Raw genomic sequence first — 17,357 nt, forward strand, 5'->3', positions numbered from 1 at the left:
TGGAGACAGCACCCAATGAAACTACTCCTGGACCCAATCCAATCCCTCCACCAGTCCACAGACTCCACCTCACTAAAGCACACCGTAACCGTTAAAGTTGGAGGATTTATTTGCTTCTTGCCATCATTGTGGCACCACACAGTGAAAATGGCATTCCGACCGGACTCACCGGAGGATGTTAAACCTCTGCTCCTCCATCTCCCCTACTCGATTCGACACCGCATGTACTTGTATGTGGGGGTCGTGCCATGGGACCATCAGCTCCCGTCCATGATTGACCTGCGGCCCCCCCGCAGACGATATGACCGAGTTAGCTTCCACGGGTTACTACTATCTTGCCGAGTTCTCTATGGCGAGGTGTCAAGACTACTTTACTCTTCCCATGCTGCCATCATCCATTACAGATCCGTTTCCGGAAAGGACGCCGGCGCGTCTCCGTCACTTCAACCCCTTCGGAACCTTACCGACTCATCACTCGCATCAATCAGGCAACTGAAGATCGTGCTGAATCAAAACGGATGCCATGAGACAAGGCCCGCGGACCCACGGAACGTTTGTTGGCGCTGCTGCGACTACCCCGGGACGACACATTTTCATTTCGGAGCCGACTACTGCAAACCTCACCTTCATGACGAGCCACTACGAAGTTCTCAACACCTATCTGGACCACTTTTGGACGAGCGGTGCCGCACGGTGCAGCATTTGTCTTCAAGAATCGGACCGGATGTCCTAGAGCTTGCCTTGGTATGCGACCTCGATCACACTCTGGCTGACAGTGAGGCCCTGGCAACGAAACTCGTCGAGCCACTCACGTCATTACCACGGCTGAGGCAGTGTCAGATTTGACTTTCCAGGAGTCGCAAGGCGGGCGCACTGGCTGAAATTGCACGACGTACGGTGCTGAAAGCCTGCCGTTCCCCCGAGGCCGAACTTCATACACCATCACCTTCGCCGGGTGCCACCGGCTTTCACAGCCTTCCACGGGAGTTACGACTTCAAACTCTAGAATATACCGATCTTGTTATTCCCTCGCGAGAAGTGATGTGGACCAGATTTGAACGGGCGTATTCATACCTTGAATCTGGCTGTGGCGCCAGACAGCGCCATTACGTCCGCTGTTATCTTAGGGACCACTACTTATGCCAGTTTTCGGGATGTCACGGCCCCGAATACCCTCACGCCAGGCCACAATTCTTGGGCCCTGGTACGCTGGGCTGTTTTTGCCGAGCTCGGCATGCCTCTTTCTCGCCCATATGTCGCTGCTGGGCGCCACCTACCCCCTTATTTCTTGTTTGCAAAGGTTTAACAGAAGATGCGCGTTTTATCTTCTTTTCCCAAAACCGATTCGTCGTCAGCGACTCCTTAGCAGCACCCTGTACTTACTTTCCTCTTGACATTCTCGCCAATAGCCCGTGGCATGAGCATACGCCCGACTGGGCCGAGTATCTGTCGATTGGGCTGGGCGAGGCACCACCACCCAGCAGCTACCCAGCAGAGCGCCTTTCGGCAAGTGAATTCTTGCGGGATGTTGTGCCCACAGGCTCCCTAAATCACCTTCGCTTTCTCGAGGTTGTCTTCCCTCCATACAATCACAACTGCTGGCCAGACGACGCGCATCCGGCATTGGTAGATTGGGCGGCGACCATCGATTGGCTCCAAGACAAGCTCAACATCAACAAATTGACCCTGAGGTTCACCGTAGCGGGGTCAGAGTTTTGGCCGCCCCATGACACAGATAAACGGGTGGGTGTCACCCAAGAACAAGGGAATAGAGTTCTTGCAGGGTACGATCGCGTTGCGAGGCCATTAGGTTGCCTCGGACGCCGTAAGGGGGGGTTGGCCCGTTTCCATGCGGATTTGTCGTCACCGTGGATGTGGTTCGGCTGGGTGAATGATGAATACATTCATACGGGGGAGAGGCCCGATATCAACCTGGGGCAGCTCAACGAACACGTTGAACGTTTGGTTTTGGGAGATCGCTATGATACTCGTGAGTCGGAAGGAGTGGATATGGGGATTTGGCAGGATATTTGGGAGACCTTGCGCGTTTAGGCCTCGATTTTGCGACAGTAATGATAGAGAAACTTTCAAATTGATAAAACAACGTTGAACGGGTATAACAGGTATAACAACCTAACATCTCCAAGCCCACGTAATAAAGACATAACTCTAACAAACAGTACGTCGAAACCCAGGGTGTGAGAAAAGGCAAACGCAATCCAGTTCCCCGCGAGTGTATCCAGTCCCATCCGATCCGTACTCCATATCTATACACTTAAAAACATACAATCAGAGGCCGGCCGTTTAGCAATTAATCTGCCGCACTCGTTAGCCATGAACTCTTTTCAAGCAACAACAGGCGGTGGTGCTACAACAAGAGAGGAAACAAAATACTCACGTCCCAGCAGCTTCCCCCTCTTCGAAAACTCCCTAGCATGATGCTCCTTAATCTTCGCCCGCCTCGCCTCCTCCTTAGCCTCGACCTCAAGCAAGCGCACATGCTCGCGCGCCTCACGCGCACTCTCCCGCGCAGCCATCAGCGCCTGATCCGCCGCCTTCTCAGCCCGTTCCGCGCCCACCAGCCGCTCACGCGCCTGCACGATGCTGGGGTCCATCTCCGGGCCGTGCCGGCTGCCGTGGCCGAAGGAGCGGTGGAGGAGACCTGTGCCGCCGGTGCTGCTGCGGCGGTCTGGGGAGGTGGAGGAGTGGGTGGTTGTGGTGCTGGCGGTGGAGGTGCGGGTAGGGGAGTGACTGTGCTTGCTGCCGAAGAGGCTGTGGCTGTGCCGGGGGGGTTCTTCAACGACCGGCTCGGGTTCGGCGTGGCGAGAGAATAGACCCATGATATTTGATGTTTGAGTATTTATTTTACGAGAAAGGAGTTGAAGTGGTGGTTGAGATAAGCTTTAAGCGATGTTTGTGTGGGTAAGGACAAGATGGAGAAGGAATATGCAAGACCGTTGGAAACCCGGGGGGACAAGTCCCCTATTTGAACTTTTTTGATCTCACTCAACACCATCTTTTCGTTACAAGTTTCCAAACTTGATTTTGGATCCATTAGAACGATCGGCGACGTGACGTCAAAAGGAAACGCGCTGATGGTCGCACCACTAAATCTTGGTGTTGGCGGTTCATCCAATGAGCGCAAGCCCATGACGGAAGACGACCGGACGGGGACCAGCCCGGCACAGCCCTTCATGCGACATGCGATGAACAACCGAAATGCAGGGTCCTTGGTTCTGGACTTCCCTCCACTACCTGACCTCATTTCCGGTATCTTTCTGCTTGAGGGACCATGTCATCGACGTCAAGCCAGAATCCCGCTCACGGGACGGACAATGAAAGGCAGCACCTGTACATAAAAGAATACTAGGTACTCCTAGCTACTGTACTGTAGTTTGGAATGAGACACAATTTCAGGAACAACAAGTCGAGTGACCATCCGCTTTTCATCGAAAGATCGGAACCCTCAGTGTCAAGCAGTATGTTGATTTACAAGCGCATCGGACCCTTCTCCAGGTGAAGGGAATTGGGGATTTCCGGTGAACGAGGACTTGGGTCCGACGTCATTCTCATCGAGGCGAGCTCTAGATGCTTTTTTAGCGCGGGTGGTATCCTTTCACTCGGTTAAGAGGGTGAAGAGTTTGGGTGCGCTGGCAGATGCTTTTGCTCGTCATCTGGCTTGGGGAAACATGGTTCCCGTTGCAAGTTGCAAAAGGGAAAATGACTTTTGCCAAGACAATGACGCAAACATGGGCTGCTCTGCAAGGCCGGAAGAGGCAGGTGGGTCCATTCCTCAAGCCATCCAATCATGTGGCTTTACCCGCCGCGTCTTTCTCGATCGAGCAACCGCGCACGGCGCGCCTGAATTTGTTCAGTTGGAGCTTCCAAACGTTTGCAGCGACCAAGTGCAGTCACCAAACTCGGTGATCCCCAACTCGACCTTCCCTCGAACGCTCCGACAATATTTGATTCGCTCGGACGGATCACTGGCTGTGCGACTTTGCCGTTGCCGCCATGGATTCCCCTGTTCGGGAAAGTGAGCCCATGGCTCTCGATGATCAATCGCGGTCTCGATCACGAACCCCCCACTCTCGTCGTACGCGATCGCCTTCGCAATCGGTGGACCGCCGCCGTTCCGACGACCGGGACGACCGCTCACCCGGGCGCAACGGCCGATACAGAAGTCGCAGCCGCGGACGCACTCTCAGCCGCACCCCGAGCCGCAGCCGCAGCCGCAGTCGCAGTCGCACTCGGAGTCGCACCCGCTCTCGCAGCGATTCGCGCGGCCGGAGCTATAGCCGGGAAGACGATCGCTCGCGCAGTCGGACTCGCAGCCTCACTCCTCCCGCCAAGTCTACCAAGGTACGCAAGCACAATTTTAGGCGTTGGCTAGAAAATCCAGAGACTAGCTCGTTGCGACGGCTGGCTAACGAAGAGCAACTGCAAAGATTGTTGTCGAGCGCCTGACGAAAAACGTGAACGAGGACCACCTTTACGAGATATTCGGGCAGTATGGTGAGATTGACGACTTGGATCTTCCCATCCAGAGGACATGTACGTACACTCCAAACCATATCTCCCCAGAATCTCTTTTCAGGATCAGCGATCTAACTCGGATGCTCCCACAGCCGGATTGAACCGCGGAACGGCCTATATCCTCTACTTCACCGAAACCGACGCCCAGGCCGCCATCACACACATGCACGAAGCGCAACTCGACGGCAACATCATCCACGTCTCGATCGTCCTTCCCCGACGCAAAGTTTCCCCTGCTCCTCCCCAGGCCCGTCGCGGTCCCCGTGGGCCCCCGGCCAACGTGAGGTCCGTCCTTGGCCCATCTGGCGGCGGCAGCGGCGGTGCCCAGGGCGGTGGTCGTGGCAGACGATCACCTGGCGGTGGTGGTGGTGGTGGTGGACGCCGCGGTAATCGGTCCGACGTCTATCGTCCGCGGTCTGCCTCTCGTTCTCGATCGCCGGCTGTGAGCGGTTCGCGCAGGTACAGATCCCGGTCTCGGTCGGCGTCCTATTCGTCACGGTCCCGATCTCGTTCACCTGCTGGGCGTGGCGGTGGAGGCCGCAGGGGCGGTCGTAACCATGGAAGGCGCCGGAGCGCCAGCCGTGATAGCTACGATAGTTACGACCGACGCAGCAGGAGCCGGAGCCGCAGTTAATTTGGACGGGATTGGAACGGACATGGACGGAGGTGAAAGACGAGAAAGTGTGGATTTTCAAGGGCAAAACTACTGGCGTTCTGGGCGGGCAAAAAAGAATGGAAACCTTTGGGAACCAGAGCTGAAGTATGCTCTGCAATGTGTGTTTTAGCATTTGGCGTTGATGACGAGACGAGGCAGTATTGTAGCACTCGCGGACTATTGTCTAGGTTAATGATTCTTCGTGGTTCTGACGCGCGATTGTGCCAGTTTGATGCATGGAGTTTACCCCAGTCGTGCTAGTGGGATTTCTTACACATACGAGGGGGCCTCGACATCTTGATAGTGGCCAAAGAGAGATGGCCTGATTTTTTCCACTTCCCACTTTCGACTCTGGCAATCACATCCACAGGGGGTAGGTATTCCTGGTACCTCGATGGCGTTGCCGTCGTCACTGACGAACTAGCTCAAGATTTTCCGTCGCAATGTTTCAAGCATTCCCTTGTTGCTGCATGGGGCTCCCACGTCGACCCAAACATCACCACTCCCGGCTAGTTTAGTTTGCGGTCCTTGCGAGAATCTTTCCTTTTCGCTCTACAAGCAGTTTTGACGCGATGTTTTGAGCAAAACTGGAGTTCTTCCACTTCGAACCACGGGCTCTATTTTGAGTCCTGGGAAACTAACATATCATACAGTATGCAGACGCCGGGGGTCCGAAGTCGGCCAACTCCTGGCTGGACCACCCCAATTCCTCGACTTGCACCCACCTTCGTGCATCTTCATGGGCTTCGTTGCGTCTTTGATATCGACGCTGGGCAGCCACCGGCGTGTTGGCCCCGAATGACTCCATGCATCGTTTGTCCTGACCCTGCCCATGATTCCTGCAGGAGCTTGTGAGCAGCGGTACGGTGGAATCTCTTGCCTGCTGACCGGAACATTTCCCATTTGATAGCCCCAGGGACCTTCCTCGTGGTAAAACACCCAGCACATGCCATCCTCAAGAATACAGTGGTACACAGTGTTTGGGTTCTTTATCGTCTTCCATTGTTTCTTTGTTGGAATTTAAACCGACACCCTCCGTCGGGCTGCCGGCCCGTGGAAACTTTATGCGGTGGGCAGGTGTCGTTGTACGGGTTGAGAAGGGATGGGGGGGTGTCCCCCAAGGTGGACGACCAAGCACTGTGTCCTCTCTGGATCTCCCCGCTCGTGTGACCGACTCGGGTTGCTCGCGTGTGACTTCTGTGATCTTGCTGTCCGGGTTTTGTTTGCCAGGTTTGTCTACAAAGGATGTAAGGGATTGGGAAAAGGTGTATATAAGGATCGACGAGACCGTCAGTTTGTGTGGATGGTAACGCTGCAGACAACCACAGCAAGAACACTTTCACCAGACCCAAAACTCGCGCGGGTAAAGGATCAATACCCATAAAGCCAAATCAACGCTCAAACCAAGCTCTTCATCAGAATGATCAGGATCCAGGAGTCACTCCTCTGGGAAATGGGCGTCTTGCCCTCTTTCGAAGCCCACGGCGTGGGCCTTGTTAACACCGAGGGGGACGACATCTCCCCGTACATTATCGGTCCCTTCCAACATAATTACCTCCAAGGCGGTAACGACTACCTCACCCCTGGGAGCATCACGACCCCCAACAGTCCTGTTACACCGCCGCCGAAGCCGAGGCCAGGCCCGGTTCAACCCCCTCCTGATAACACTCCCCCTAACTCCTGATTGGGGGCGGAAAACGAGTCGAAGGGGATGGTTCTCAGACGGACATCAAGTAGGGAGATCATGACTTTATCCCAAGTTCTGCGACGCAGGAGATTGATAGAAGAGGAAGGGAAAGCATAGGAAGGATTGAAGTGCTGGGTGGATGTTGGTGGCGTATGTCTCGGTCGTATGAGCAGGACTACTCCTAGACTAGAAATAGACAAATTTAGGTAGCATAATTCTATGATGTAGTCAGGGAGGATTCTTCCCTAACTCAAACTTGATTCAATGACGGCTAGATATGCTGGGGAGGCTAAGTTGATATGTGAGGACCAAGTTCAGGATGTTTGGCGGCTCTGTCAGATTGTTGTCTTAGTCTTCAACCCATGACGTGCTTAACCCCGACTTTAAAAGGTGTCCAGTAATTCTTGCCAATACAGAAGGGGATAAGATTCCCTGTTTCCCCAAGGTCTAAAACAATGCTTAAAGCTCTCACGAGAGTTAGAGATGCTGGGTTAACCCGAACCCAGAACCTTACAGCAGCACATGGCGGCCCATATGCCCCTCATTGGCGCGGCGAAATGTGGGGCACCCTGGCACCGATAAGAGAAATTTCCGGCTGATAACGGGAATGTCTAGCAAAAAAATCGAGGACGCGGGGCAATGCCTATCGAGTTCCCCGTTGATTTGTCTTGCAACCATAAAATCTACGCCGCAGCAGCGCCTGATCTCTGCACTGCCTGGCTGGCTTACCTTTTTCTCCTTTTCTACATATATCCCGCCCCTTTTCGGTTCTTGGTACGTGTAGAAAGTATCTGCACATACACTTCCGATCCCAGTTCCACTACGCCGCACGCTCGCCTCGATAACCCGAATCGCTCGAGATAAGACAGGAAACATCCTATGCCGCATCCCGTATCACCGCCGGCAACGATGACGGTGCCCATCAAACCGCCCGATGGCGCCGCCCCGGCCCCGACCCAGGCCGAGGTATCCTCCGTGATCAACACCATCTTCACCGCTAAGACCTCCTCCGCCTCGATCGATGCCTGCTATGGCCTTTGCGAGCTCATCCTCAACTCGGTTGGCTTCCAGGGCCTACACTACTATGGCGTCCTCGCCGAGGTGAAGAAGGCCGCTTCCGACAAAAAGAGCGGGTTGCGCCGCGAAAGCGCTCAAAACCTGCTCGGCGCCCTCTTTGAGCGATTCCCTCCCCGCCAGCCGATCAGCGAAATTGTCTTCCTCCTCCAGGATGGCGGCATCCTTGGCTGCGCACTCGACGCCCTTGCCGATAAGGGTGCCGTTGTCCGGGACGCCGCCCAATACGGTATCGACGCCCTTTTCTCCAACCTGTCTGCCGAGGCCATGGTTGTCGCCCTTCTTCCCGCCCTCCTAGAGTACATCAAGAAATCTGGAGGCAAATGGCAGGGCGTGGTGGGCGCTTTCAAGTTAATGGAAAAGATGGCCGACAAGGCCAAGATCAGCATTGGGACCACAAAGGAGCAGGCGCAGGAGCAGGACTTCTTGCGCGAGGCGATGGGCGCGAAACTGGCGAGCCTCATCCCCATTGTCGAGAACGGCATGCTGGACATGAAGACCGAGGTGGAGAAGCAGGCTGTCAAGACGATGACCTCGCTGACGTCCCTCCTCTCCAATGACGACGTTGCGCCGCGCATCCCACTGCTCATCGAAACCATGCACCACCCTTCGGCCGAGGCCGTGCAAAAGGCCATCCACGCCCTATCGCAGACAACTTTCGTTGCTATCGTGACATCCCCCGTCCTCGCTTTGCTTACCCCTTTCCTCGAGCGCTCTCTCAACAACCCAACCACGCCACAAGAAGTTCTCCGCCAGACCGTTGTCATTACCGAGAACTTGACTAAGCTTGTGCACGACCCCATTGAGGCCCGCACTTTCTTGCCCAAACTCCAGCCCGGCGTTAAGAGCGTCGTCAACAGGGCTTCGTTGCCTGAGGTGCGCGAGCTAGCCACCCGTGCTCTGGGGGTCATGGATAAGGCTATGGGCGACGACAAGACCACCGTTGTGGAGCGGACCTCGGTAGAAGATGTCGCCAAGGTCCTAGACGCCGAGGTCACCACCGCGGGTGGACTGTTCGGAGATGCTAACGCCTACGCGCTAGCGCGCCCCTACATCGCTGAGATGGTGAGCGAGGACGTCAACCACCGCCAACTGGATCGCATTCCTTCCAAGATTGTACCGTACCTCCAGTTCTTGACCCCGGCGGCGGAGACCGTTGCCGCGGCTGTTCACAAGTTTTACGTCGAGGAAGACCACCGCAAGTATGGCGTACCCGAGAAGGAAGACGACGGCGAGATCGAAATCGTCAATGCCGATTTTTCGCTTGCCTACGGCGGCATGCTTTTGCTATCGCACACCAACCTGAGGCTGCTCAAGGGCCACCGTTATGGCCTGTGCGGCAGGAACGGTGCTGGAAAGTCTACTTTGATGAAGAGCATTGCGGGGGGCAAACTCGAGGGTTTCCCTCCTCAGGATGTGCTGCGGACTTGCTATGTCGAGCATAACCAAGGTGAGGATGCCGACATCAGCATCCTGGAGTTTGTGTCCAAGGACCCCACCATCGCGAAGGAAGGCAAAGAGAGGATATCGACTGTCTTGGAGGAGTTCGGTTTCACATCTGGCCCCGAGGGTCGCCAGTCGCAAAAGGTCGGCTCGCTCTCGGGTGGGTGGAAGATGAAGCTGGCTCTTGCGCGTGCCATGCTCCAAAGAGCCGACGTCCTGCTCCTGGACGAACCGACTAACCATCTTGATGTCGCAAACATCAAGTGGCTCGAGAACTACCTTAAATCCCACACCGACATCACCAGCTTGATCGTGTCCCATGACTCCGGTTTCCTCGATGAGGTCACCACCGACATCTACCACTACGAACCCAACAAGAAGCTCGGGCTCTACAAGGGCAACCTAGCCGCCTTCGTCCAGGTCCGCCCGGAGGCCAAGAGCTACTACACCCTCTCGGCGTCCAACGTCCAGTTCAAATTCCCCCCTCCGGGTATCCTCTCCGGCGTCAAGTCCTTGACACGCGCCATCATCCGCATGACCAACGTGTCGTACACCTACCCCAACGCCCCCAAGCCCTCGCTAAGCGATGTGTCTTGCCAACTGACCCTGTCGTCCCGCGTGGCCATCATCGGCCCCAACGGTGCCGGTAAATCGACTCTGATCAAGCTCTTGACGGGCGAGGTCATCCCTTCGGCCGGCAAGGTCGAGAAGCACCCAAACCTGCGTATCGGGTACATCAAGCAGCACGCTTTGGAGCACGTGGAAATGCATCTCGAGAAGACACCCAACCAGTACTTGCAGTGGCGCTACGCCCACGGCGATGACCGTGAGGTGCACATGAAGCAGACCCGTGTCTTGTCCGACCAGGACCGGGAGCAGATGGACAAGTTCATCGATGTCGGTGATGGCAAGGGCAAGCGGCAGGTTGAGTCGCTTGTTGGGCGGCAAAAGTTCAAGAAGACCTTCCAATACGAGGTGTAAGTTTATCATGTCAACCCCTTTTGACTCGTGCGTGTCATCCCACTGACATGAATTTTAGCAAATGGCGTGGCTTCCTCCCCAAGCACAACACTCAAATCTCACGCGAAACCCTCCTCGAGCTCGGCTTTTCCAAACTCGTCCAAGAATTCGACGACCACGAAGCCTCCCGCGAGGGTCTCGGCTACCGCGAGCTCCAACCCTCCGTCATCTCCAAGCACTTCGAAGACCTCGGCCTGGACCCCGAAATCGCCAACCACAACGAGATCGGCTCCCTCTCCGGCGGCCAAAAAGTCAAAGTCGTCATCGCCGGCGCCATGTGGAACAACCCGCATCTCCTCGTCCTCGACGAACCGACTAACTTCCTCGACCGCGACTCCCTCGGCGGCCTAGCCGTCGCCATCCGCGATTTCCGCGGCGGCGTCGTCATGATCTCCCACAACGAAGAATTCGTCGGCGCTCTCGCCTCCGAACAATGGCTCGTCCAAGACGGCCGCGTCGCCCACCGCGGCGCATCCACAGCTGCCCTCGACCGCTTCGAAGACAGCGTCACCAGCCCCGGCAACAGCAAGCCCGCATCGGCGTTCAACAGCGGGTTGAACACGCCGATCCCTAGTTCGAGCGCTGTTAGTAGTGCGGTGAATAGCGGGGCGGAGGATAATGGGGTTACGGGGGAGAGCATGAAGTTCCGCGCGAAGAAGAAGAAGAAGTTGACCAAGAAGGAGTTGAAGGAGAAGGAGGCGCGGAAGCGGTTGAGGCATATTGAGTGGTTGAATAGTCCCAAGGGTACGCCCAAGCCGCTTGATACGGATGATGAGGCGGAGTAGGCTGTTGGTGTTGTGGTAGGGCATGGAACAATGGGATATTAACAAATTGGGATTGGGTTTCCTTTTTTATCTCGACGACGGGCGATGATGGTGATGATTGAGCAAGCAAGCAAGCATTTAGGATGGATAGGGTGATGAGTTGCTTAGACTGCATGGCATGTTGGTTTGAGACGACGTGGTGGGTGATGCGATATTTGGGTTGGAAAAGCAGGAGAGGGTTATAGAGAGGACTGGCTTTTAGAGGCGTTGTCTAGTTTACATGGCTTTTGTGGTTCGCATAATAGAGGGTTTCATTAATGATCCAGTGACATCCAATCGCGGGTGGCGAGAGTGTATGCCCGAGGTAATGAGCCGGCTGCGGAACTTAAGGGGCTAGCTACTCGACTGAGGGCTCTTCAGTCCGTCACGAAAAGCAAAAGGGAACAGGCATAATGAGGAGATAATTACTTTATTTCGTAAGCCAACTCCACGCTCTCGCCCTCTATATACCCAACAGCCAGCCAATAGATACCCAACATATAAACGGAAATCCTTCATGACATGACTACGTCGGTTCGTAAGACCGCACAAACAAGCAGCCTAAAACCACAAAAGCAAACAATACGCTTTCACCATATCCCAAACTCCAACCAATGTATTTACTCCCTCCTCACCCATCTCCTCCTTCACACAGAAAATTCCCTAACTACCAAGAGAAAGTCATCAACGCAGGGTTCAACGCCAGCGGTAACAACAAATGCGACGCCGCAACCGTAGCCATGGGGAGAATGGCGACAAAGTCAGTGATATGCCAGCCGTACGGGATAAAAGGGGCGACGGCAAGGATGACCATGCCGGCGATGAACAGGCTGGCGAAGAGCATGGAGATTTTGAACTGTTGTCGTTATGTTAGCAACTATTGCACAAAGATAGCGGTGGGCCATGGGGGCCCAAAAAAAGGGGAAAAGACCTACCTTCTTCAACACCTTAGGCACCTCAATAAAGAAGTTCGAAAACTCCGCCTCCTTCGACGTCGCGCCCCAGGTCATATCAATCTCAAACATGTGCGCTAGCAACGCCTGCGAGACATGCAACGACAACCCGCCCAAGAAGATCGCCAACAGGAACGTCCACTTGAAGTTCTCGTACAACGCATACAAGATGTTGCGCTCCCCGACACGATACCGCATGACGGCCAACGCGATGTTGCCCAGCCCGTTAAAGACAATAATAATCGAGAACCAGACCTGCCACGAGTCGACGTAGTACTTGTCGAGGTAGCCGTTGAACCAGCCCATGATGAAGTAGTTGACGCTGGTCATGATCCAGGCGGCGCCGATGGCGTAGTAGGTGCCGATGTAGGAGATGACGGTGATCTTGGAGGTGAAGCGGATGTTGGAGAAGAGGAAGCGGCGGAAGAGAGGGGTGAAGGGCCCCTTGTAGATCCATTTGCGGATCGGGTGGAAGAGCAGCTCGTTGCAGCCGTAGGCGTACTTTTCCCACCGTGCCAGCTCGTCGTACACCGTCAGCGACACGCCCTCCTTGAACCCTTCGCCGGCCCAGGCGGCCAGGCGGATGATGTAGCCCGCGCACTGCAGTCGGAGAGACATGTCGAAGTCCTCGGACACGTGGCTCTCGGACCAGAACTTCTCGTAGCCGTCCTCGTCCTCGTACGAGACCTGCTGGATGGCGGACCAGCGGAGGATGGCGTTGTGGCCGACGAAGGGGGCGACGTCGCCGTTGGAAACGGTGTAGCGGATGGCGCTGTAGATCAGGTTGGTGAAGAAGGTGATGCCGTTCTCAAAGTACGTGTGCACGACCTGCATGACCCCCGACGAGAACTGCATGATGCCGACGTCTGGGGACAGTTCCATCTCGGAGACGGCATCCAGCAGACAATCGGCGGGTACACGGGTGTCGGAGTCGATCAGCAGGATGTAGTCGCCGACGCGGATGTTGCCGTCAGCCCAGGCGCGGCCGTCTTCCTCGAGAACCTCCTTGAGCGCGCGCTCGTACGCCTGAGCCTCGTCGTTCTGCGACCAGTCCGGGGTGCGGTTCAGAGCTGCCAGCTTCTCCTCGACTTTGCAGGAGATCATGAGGGCGAAGTTCATGTTGGAGGCCTTCTTGAACTTGCCGCGCCGCAGGAAGCCGTTCTCGCCGTGCTTCGGGCGGGCCACCCAGCCGATGCTGTGGTCGGCGTAGAAGTCGATACGCGCGCGGCGGTCCTCCTCCGAGATCAGCTGCAGGCCGTCGTCATTGATAAACATGTTGGCCGACCCGCCTTGCAGTTCGTACGTCGACATGGCCTGCTTGATGGACTTGACAGTCGGGGCAATGACACCGCCAAGGCCCTCCTTGTAGACAGGGCATTGGACGGTAACATGCGGTAGAACGGTAGACCGGAGCCTTGGTGGGGGCCGGGCGGAGTAGAACTTGGAGTTGATGGTGAGTTGGCGGATCGGCCCAAAGATCTGAGCCAAGCAGCCGACAATGACCTGGCCGAAGAAGAGGGTGAAAAAGATCTGGACGGGGAACAACGCCACAAGCGCCAGGCGCAAGTAGCTACCGTCGACTGAGACCTCGATGGCGAGCTGCCGGAAAGCCGCGCCCAGGGATACCGTGACTAGCACCAGCGTCATGCTGACCAGGTAGGTATTCAGCAGGTGGACCGGTCGCTTCTCCGGCTTCAGCTCGCCGCTCTCCTCGTCCACCTCGGGTTCCTCCACCACGGGGCCCGCCTTCTCATCAGCATCCTCCTCAACACCGGCCTTCCACACCAACTCCATCAGCTCGGACTCAATCGCCTTGGCTCGTTGCACCAAGTGCAGTGCCTCGTCATCCCACACCACCAACAGACCCTCGGATGCGACAAACGCCGCGAACTGGTGTTTCCTAGCACGGGGGAGGTCATCGATGGTGGGGAGAATCTGCACCCGCAAGCCGTTCATCAGGGGAACATCGACAGCATCGGGTGACCACTGGAGAAACGTCTTGATGACTCGGGAGTTGACTGTCATGGCGCACTGATAGCTGAGTTAGTAAACCATGTTCACAAACATTGAGATACAGGGACGAACACACCTGCACATTCAGCGCGGCACAGGCCATCGCAAACGGCGACTCGCCGAGCTGTGGCGGACACGCCATGTACTGCCCCCTCGTTTTCCTCAGGAGAACACCTTCAATCTCCCCACTACCGTCCGACACCCAGAGATTCGAACATTGCTGCTGGTACAAGTAGCTGACCATCACCTCGTGCTTGATATCGTCCAAGACCGAGCTCCCCGTCGACCTCGCCGACCGCCCTGAGATGGACTGCGGCCGAGAGCTGTGCCTAGGGGTAGGCGGAAGAAGTTCGAGGCCGAGTTCGGGTGATGGCGTAGGAAAGCCGGAGGGAGATGGTGGTTGCTGGCGAGTCTGCCGCGCATTGCTGCGTTGTGGTGAGACCGGTGCGGCCGCCGGGGTCGCCGGAGGCTTCCCGGCCTTGAAGTAATTCCCGATTCCCATAGCGGCGGTAGCCCTCGGCGGTTACCCCGTTGATTAAGTCCTCCTCTCTGAACTGCTGAGGCGCGCAACTCTCGCCGCCCGCCCCAGAAGCCTGGGAGTTGGCGGCTATTACTGGCTGAGTCTATGCCTGGGACTCCAAGTTAAACTCCCTTTCCTTAGGTAGTGAAGTCAACCTCCCAGTTAACATGCACCCGGGACCGAATTAGCGAATGGACGGCTTCAGAGCGAGCTGGAAGCCGGAAAGTAGCGAACGGGTCGAGATCTCAGGATCGTCGTCGTCGGTGTGTTGTCTCGAGTGTTATGCGAAGGAGACACGGCCGGAGGAAGTAAAGGCCACCGGATACTCAACGGCCGTTGACGGTCTTTCTCTTTGTTCCCGACTGCCGGACTGCGGCGCGGACCAACAAGGTTGAAAGAAAGATCCCGAACGGTTGGGAACGAATGTAGTGTACAGTGGAGATCACCAGGAAGCTTCAAAGGTTGTGAGAGAGCAATGGAAGGCTGGGATACAGTGCAACAAGGGAGGGGAAAAGTCAAGTCAAAAAAAGAGTGCATGGCCAGCCAGCCAGCTAGCCGTAGCCCACGAAGCAGAGCTGGTCGGAGTGTTGCAGCAGAGCAATGCAACGCTGGGAACGGACGCATGGGCACGATGGGACGCCATGGTCGCTTCTCATCGTGTGCTGGCGATTGGTCTGGCCCTGGCGAGTTCTTGGTGGGCGCCGGCCCATGCGCTTGGCGTCCAGGACAGCATGCAGGACGGCGGAGGGCGTCCAGACCCCTGGTCGGCGTATCGGCGGATGTGTCGCAGGGATTAGGGCGGCCGAGGCCTTCTTCGCTTCCTCGTGTCGGTGATAACCCGCGGGGCAGCCGGTTTCCCGATCTGTCCAGCTTTTACCAGCTGCAGTGCTGCGGCCTTCCGTGGATGCACGGAGGGCCTAGTATCGGTCGCACGAAATCGCATATCACCAAATGGGAGCAGGTTTCCAGCTGGCTGCGAGGAACGCACTCGAGAACGTTGATGTAGTACAGCAACGGTCGCTTCTCATCTCCCACTTCGCGTGCTCATGCTGCGGCTGCGGCCCTCATAGACGCCATCAGGATATCTAGGCGCGAAAGGAAATTTCGCGCAGGTCATGGCGTTTGGGCGGCGGCTGGATGTGTCTGAAAGATCATGATTGGGGGGTGACGCGATTTTTACTCCTTTCCTTTTCCCATCGCCATGCCCAGCTCGAAACACTGGACCCGGAAGGCGACAAGTGGCCAGCAACGTTTAACGCAAGGATCTTTCCCTGACAGACCCGACGAAATATTGCACTTTGTGTCAATGGACCATGATAACGGATCGCTCCGTTTTCGACTCTTTTGCAGTGGTATTCGAGTGTTGAGGCTCTGCTTTCCCGAATCCGAGGCTGATGATTTTCGTGAGTGGTGCCGGGTTCCGGGAAGATGTTCGATTGAAGTTTTGGAACCCACAGGGGCCCCTGTCATACTTTGTGACCCCCGCTTAAGGTGTGGGTCTACACACCAGATGGAAGGGACGATTTGAGATGTCTTTGACCGACCCTTCCTCAAATTCAGTTTTTTAGTGTTGGGAAGATTCCTATGACTTGGTCCATTGACCGAAAAAATTGAAGCAATACTGGAGAAGCCCCCTCCCGGTGGCTAACGAACGGAGCTGAGCGCCCCCCCGCCCCGCCGGGTATGGTCAAAGCACCAATATTCCACGAAAGCTTCAGCGTTTTTCTTCCTTAACCGGCGGGTACATGCGCCTTCATCGATCTTCAGCTGGCAGAAAAAGTCCCTCACCAGCAAGCCCAGCAAGGCGGCAAACAGATCCCGTCTCGGAACACCAGTGGAGTCTCCAGCATCCCTGAAGTATCGAAGCAATAGCGCCCTGCACGGACACTCAGCTCAGCCCTTTTTTACCATTTTCAAGCTGTAATTACAGGTAACTAACGTTAAATATCGGACAGAATAAAATTTGCCAAAAACAGCCCACTTGAGTCTATCTCAACGCCGTGTAGTGACTAACCAAATCAAACCTCTCGCTGGTCTTCAAAATCTCTCAGCAGTTTACATTTATCCGTGGGGGAATCGCACCAGCGTGGTCCTTCAAAGGACCGGAGAGAAAATACGAGGATTGGCATTGGTAAACCACGTCACTGCGACAGCCAAAAATAGGCAAGGACGTTTCCCTTTCTGGCCAACCTTGTTCAATCAGATCGCATCTGCAAGCCACTGCATCGAGCAGGCCCCTCCCCTCGTCTTCGCCTTCGCGAAGAAAATTCGAGAGTGGGAAAAAAGCACAAACGCTCGGCATCTGCATGGTTGCGGTGACACAATAACGCCCAGTGCCTTCCCAAAGAAGAGGTTGTTAAACGACACCACTCCACGAGCATCTCGGAAATTGCCCAGGTGCAATAACCAACTACTCTCCCAGCAATACTGACAGCCACAATGACGAGTCACTAAACTAGCTTACTATGTAGCATTATTCCCCTCGAAAAACCGCACAGAAAATGAAACTACCACTTTTTGCGTCGGAGGTGCCGCTTCTCCCCCCATCACTTGCCCCATCGCCTAGAAGTTTGTGTTCAGCCAGGGCACTCCCGGCGTCTCGCCCGCTGTGTCTCACCGTCTTACCCGCCCGCCCAGTGACTGCCCAGCCCAG

At 55.8% G+C, this 17,357-nt stretch overlaps 5 protein-coding genes across 5 annotated transcripts; 3 read left to right on the forward strand and 2 right to left on the reverse strand.

Annotated features, from left to right (window-relative positions):
- Positions 1-147: 147 nt before the first annotated feature.
- Positions 148-2,052, forward strand: C8A04DRAFT_40159 (uncharacterized protein; the record flags this gene model as incomplete). Its single annotated transcript, XM_062784848.1, has 6 exons — positions 148-775; positions 908-1,064; positions 1,098-1,110; positions 1,147-1,510; positions 1,541-1,747; positions 1,784-2,052. The coding sequence occupies 6 exons, from the start codon at positions 148-150 to the stop codon at positions 2,050-2,052; spliced, it is 1,638 nt and encodes a 545-aa protein (XP_062633519.1).
- Positions 2,053-2,311: 259 nt separating this feature from the next.
- On the reverse strand, positions 2,312-2,840 carry C8A04DRAFT_32355 (uncharacterized protein; the record flags this gene model as incomplete). Its single annotated transcript, XM_062782072.1, has 2 exons — positions 2,312-2,316; positions 2,399-2,840. The coding sequence occupies 2 exons, from the start codon at positions 2,838-2,840 to the stop codon at positions 2,312-2,314; spliced, it is 447 nt and encodes a 148-aa protein (XP_062633520.1).
- A 1,174-nt stretch (positions 2,841-4,014) lies between these two features.
- On the forward strand, positions 4,015-5,170 carry C8A04DRAFT_40161 (uncharacterized protein; the record flags this gene model as incomplete). Its single annotated transcript, XM_062784849.1, has 3 exons — positions 4,015-4,362; positions 4,449-4,554; positions 4,629-5,170. 3 exons carry the CDS (start codon positions 4,015-4,017, stop codon positions 5,168-5,170), a joined length of 996 nt encoding a protein of 331 aa, XP_062633521.1.
- Positions 5,171-7,787: 2,617 nt separating this feature from the next.
- Positions 7,788-11,200, forward strand: C8A04DRAFT_15223 (P-loop containing nucleoside triphosphate hydrolase protein; the record flags this gene model as incomplete). The annotated part of the gene is made up of 2 exons (XM_062778401.1): positions 7,788-10,372; positions 10,435-11,200. 2 exons carry the CDS (start codon positions 7,788-7,790, stop codon positions 11,198-11,200), a joined length of 3,351 nt encoding a protein of 1,116 aa, XP_062633522.1.
- A 685-nt stretch (positions 11,201-11,885) lies between these two features.
- C8A04DRAFT_15207 (glycosyl transferase family group 2-domain-containing protein) lies at positions 11,886-14,686 on the reverse strand (the record flags this gene model as incomplete). Its single annotated transcript, XM_062778393.1, has 3 exons — positions 11,886-12,074; positions 12,154-14,202; positions 14,261-14,686. The coding sequence occupies 3 exons, from the start codon at positions 14,684-14,686 to the stop codon at positions 11,886-11,888; spliced, it is 2,664 nt and encodes an 887-aa protein (XP_062633523.1).
- Between the last annotated feature and the right edge of the window lie 2,671 nt (positions 14,687-17,357).

This window comes from Dichotomopilus funicola, assembly GCF_033296635.1.
Source record: "Dichotomopilus funicola strain CBS 141.50 unplaced genomic scaffold C8A04scaffold_86, whole genome shotgun sequence".
Taxonomy (NCBI): Eukaryota; Fungi; Ascomycota; class Sordariomycetes; order Sordariales; family Chaetomiaceae; genus Dichotomopilus; species Dichotomopilus funicola.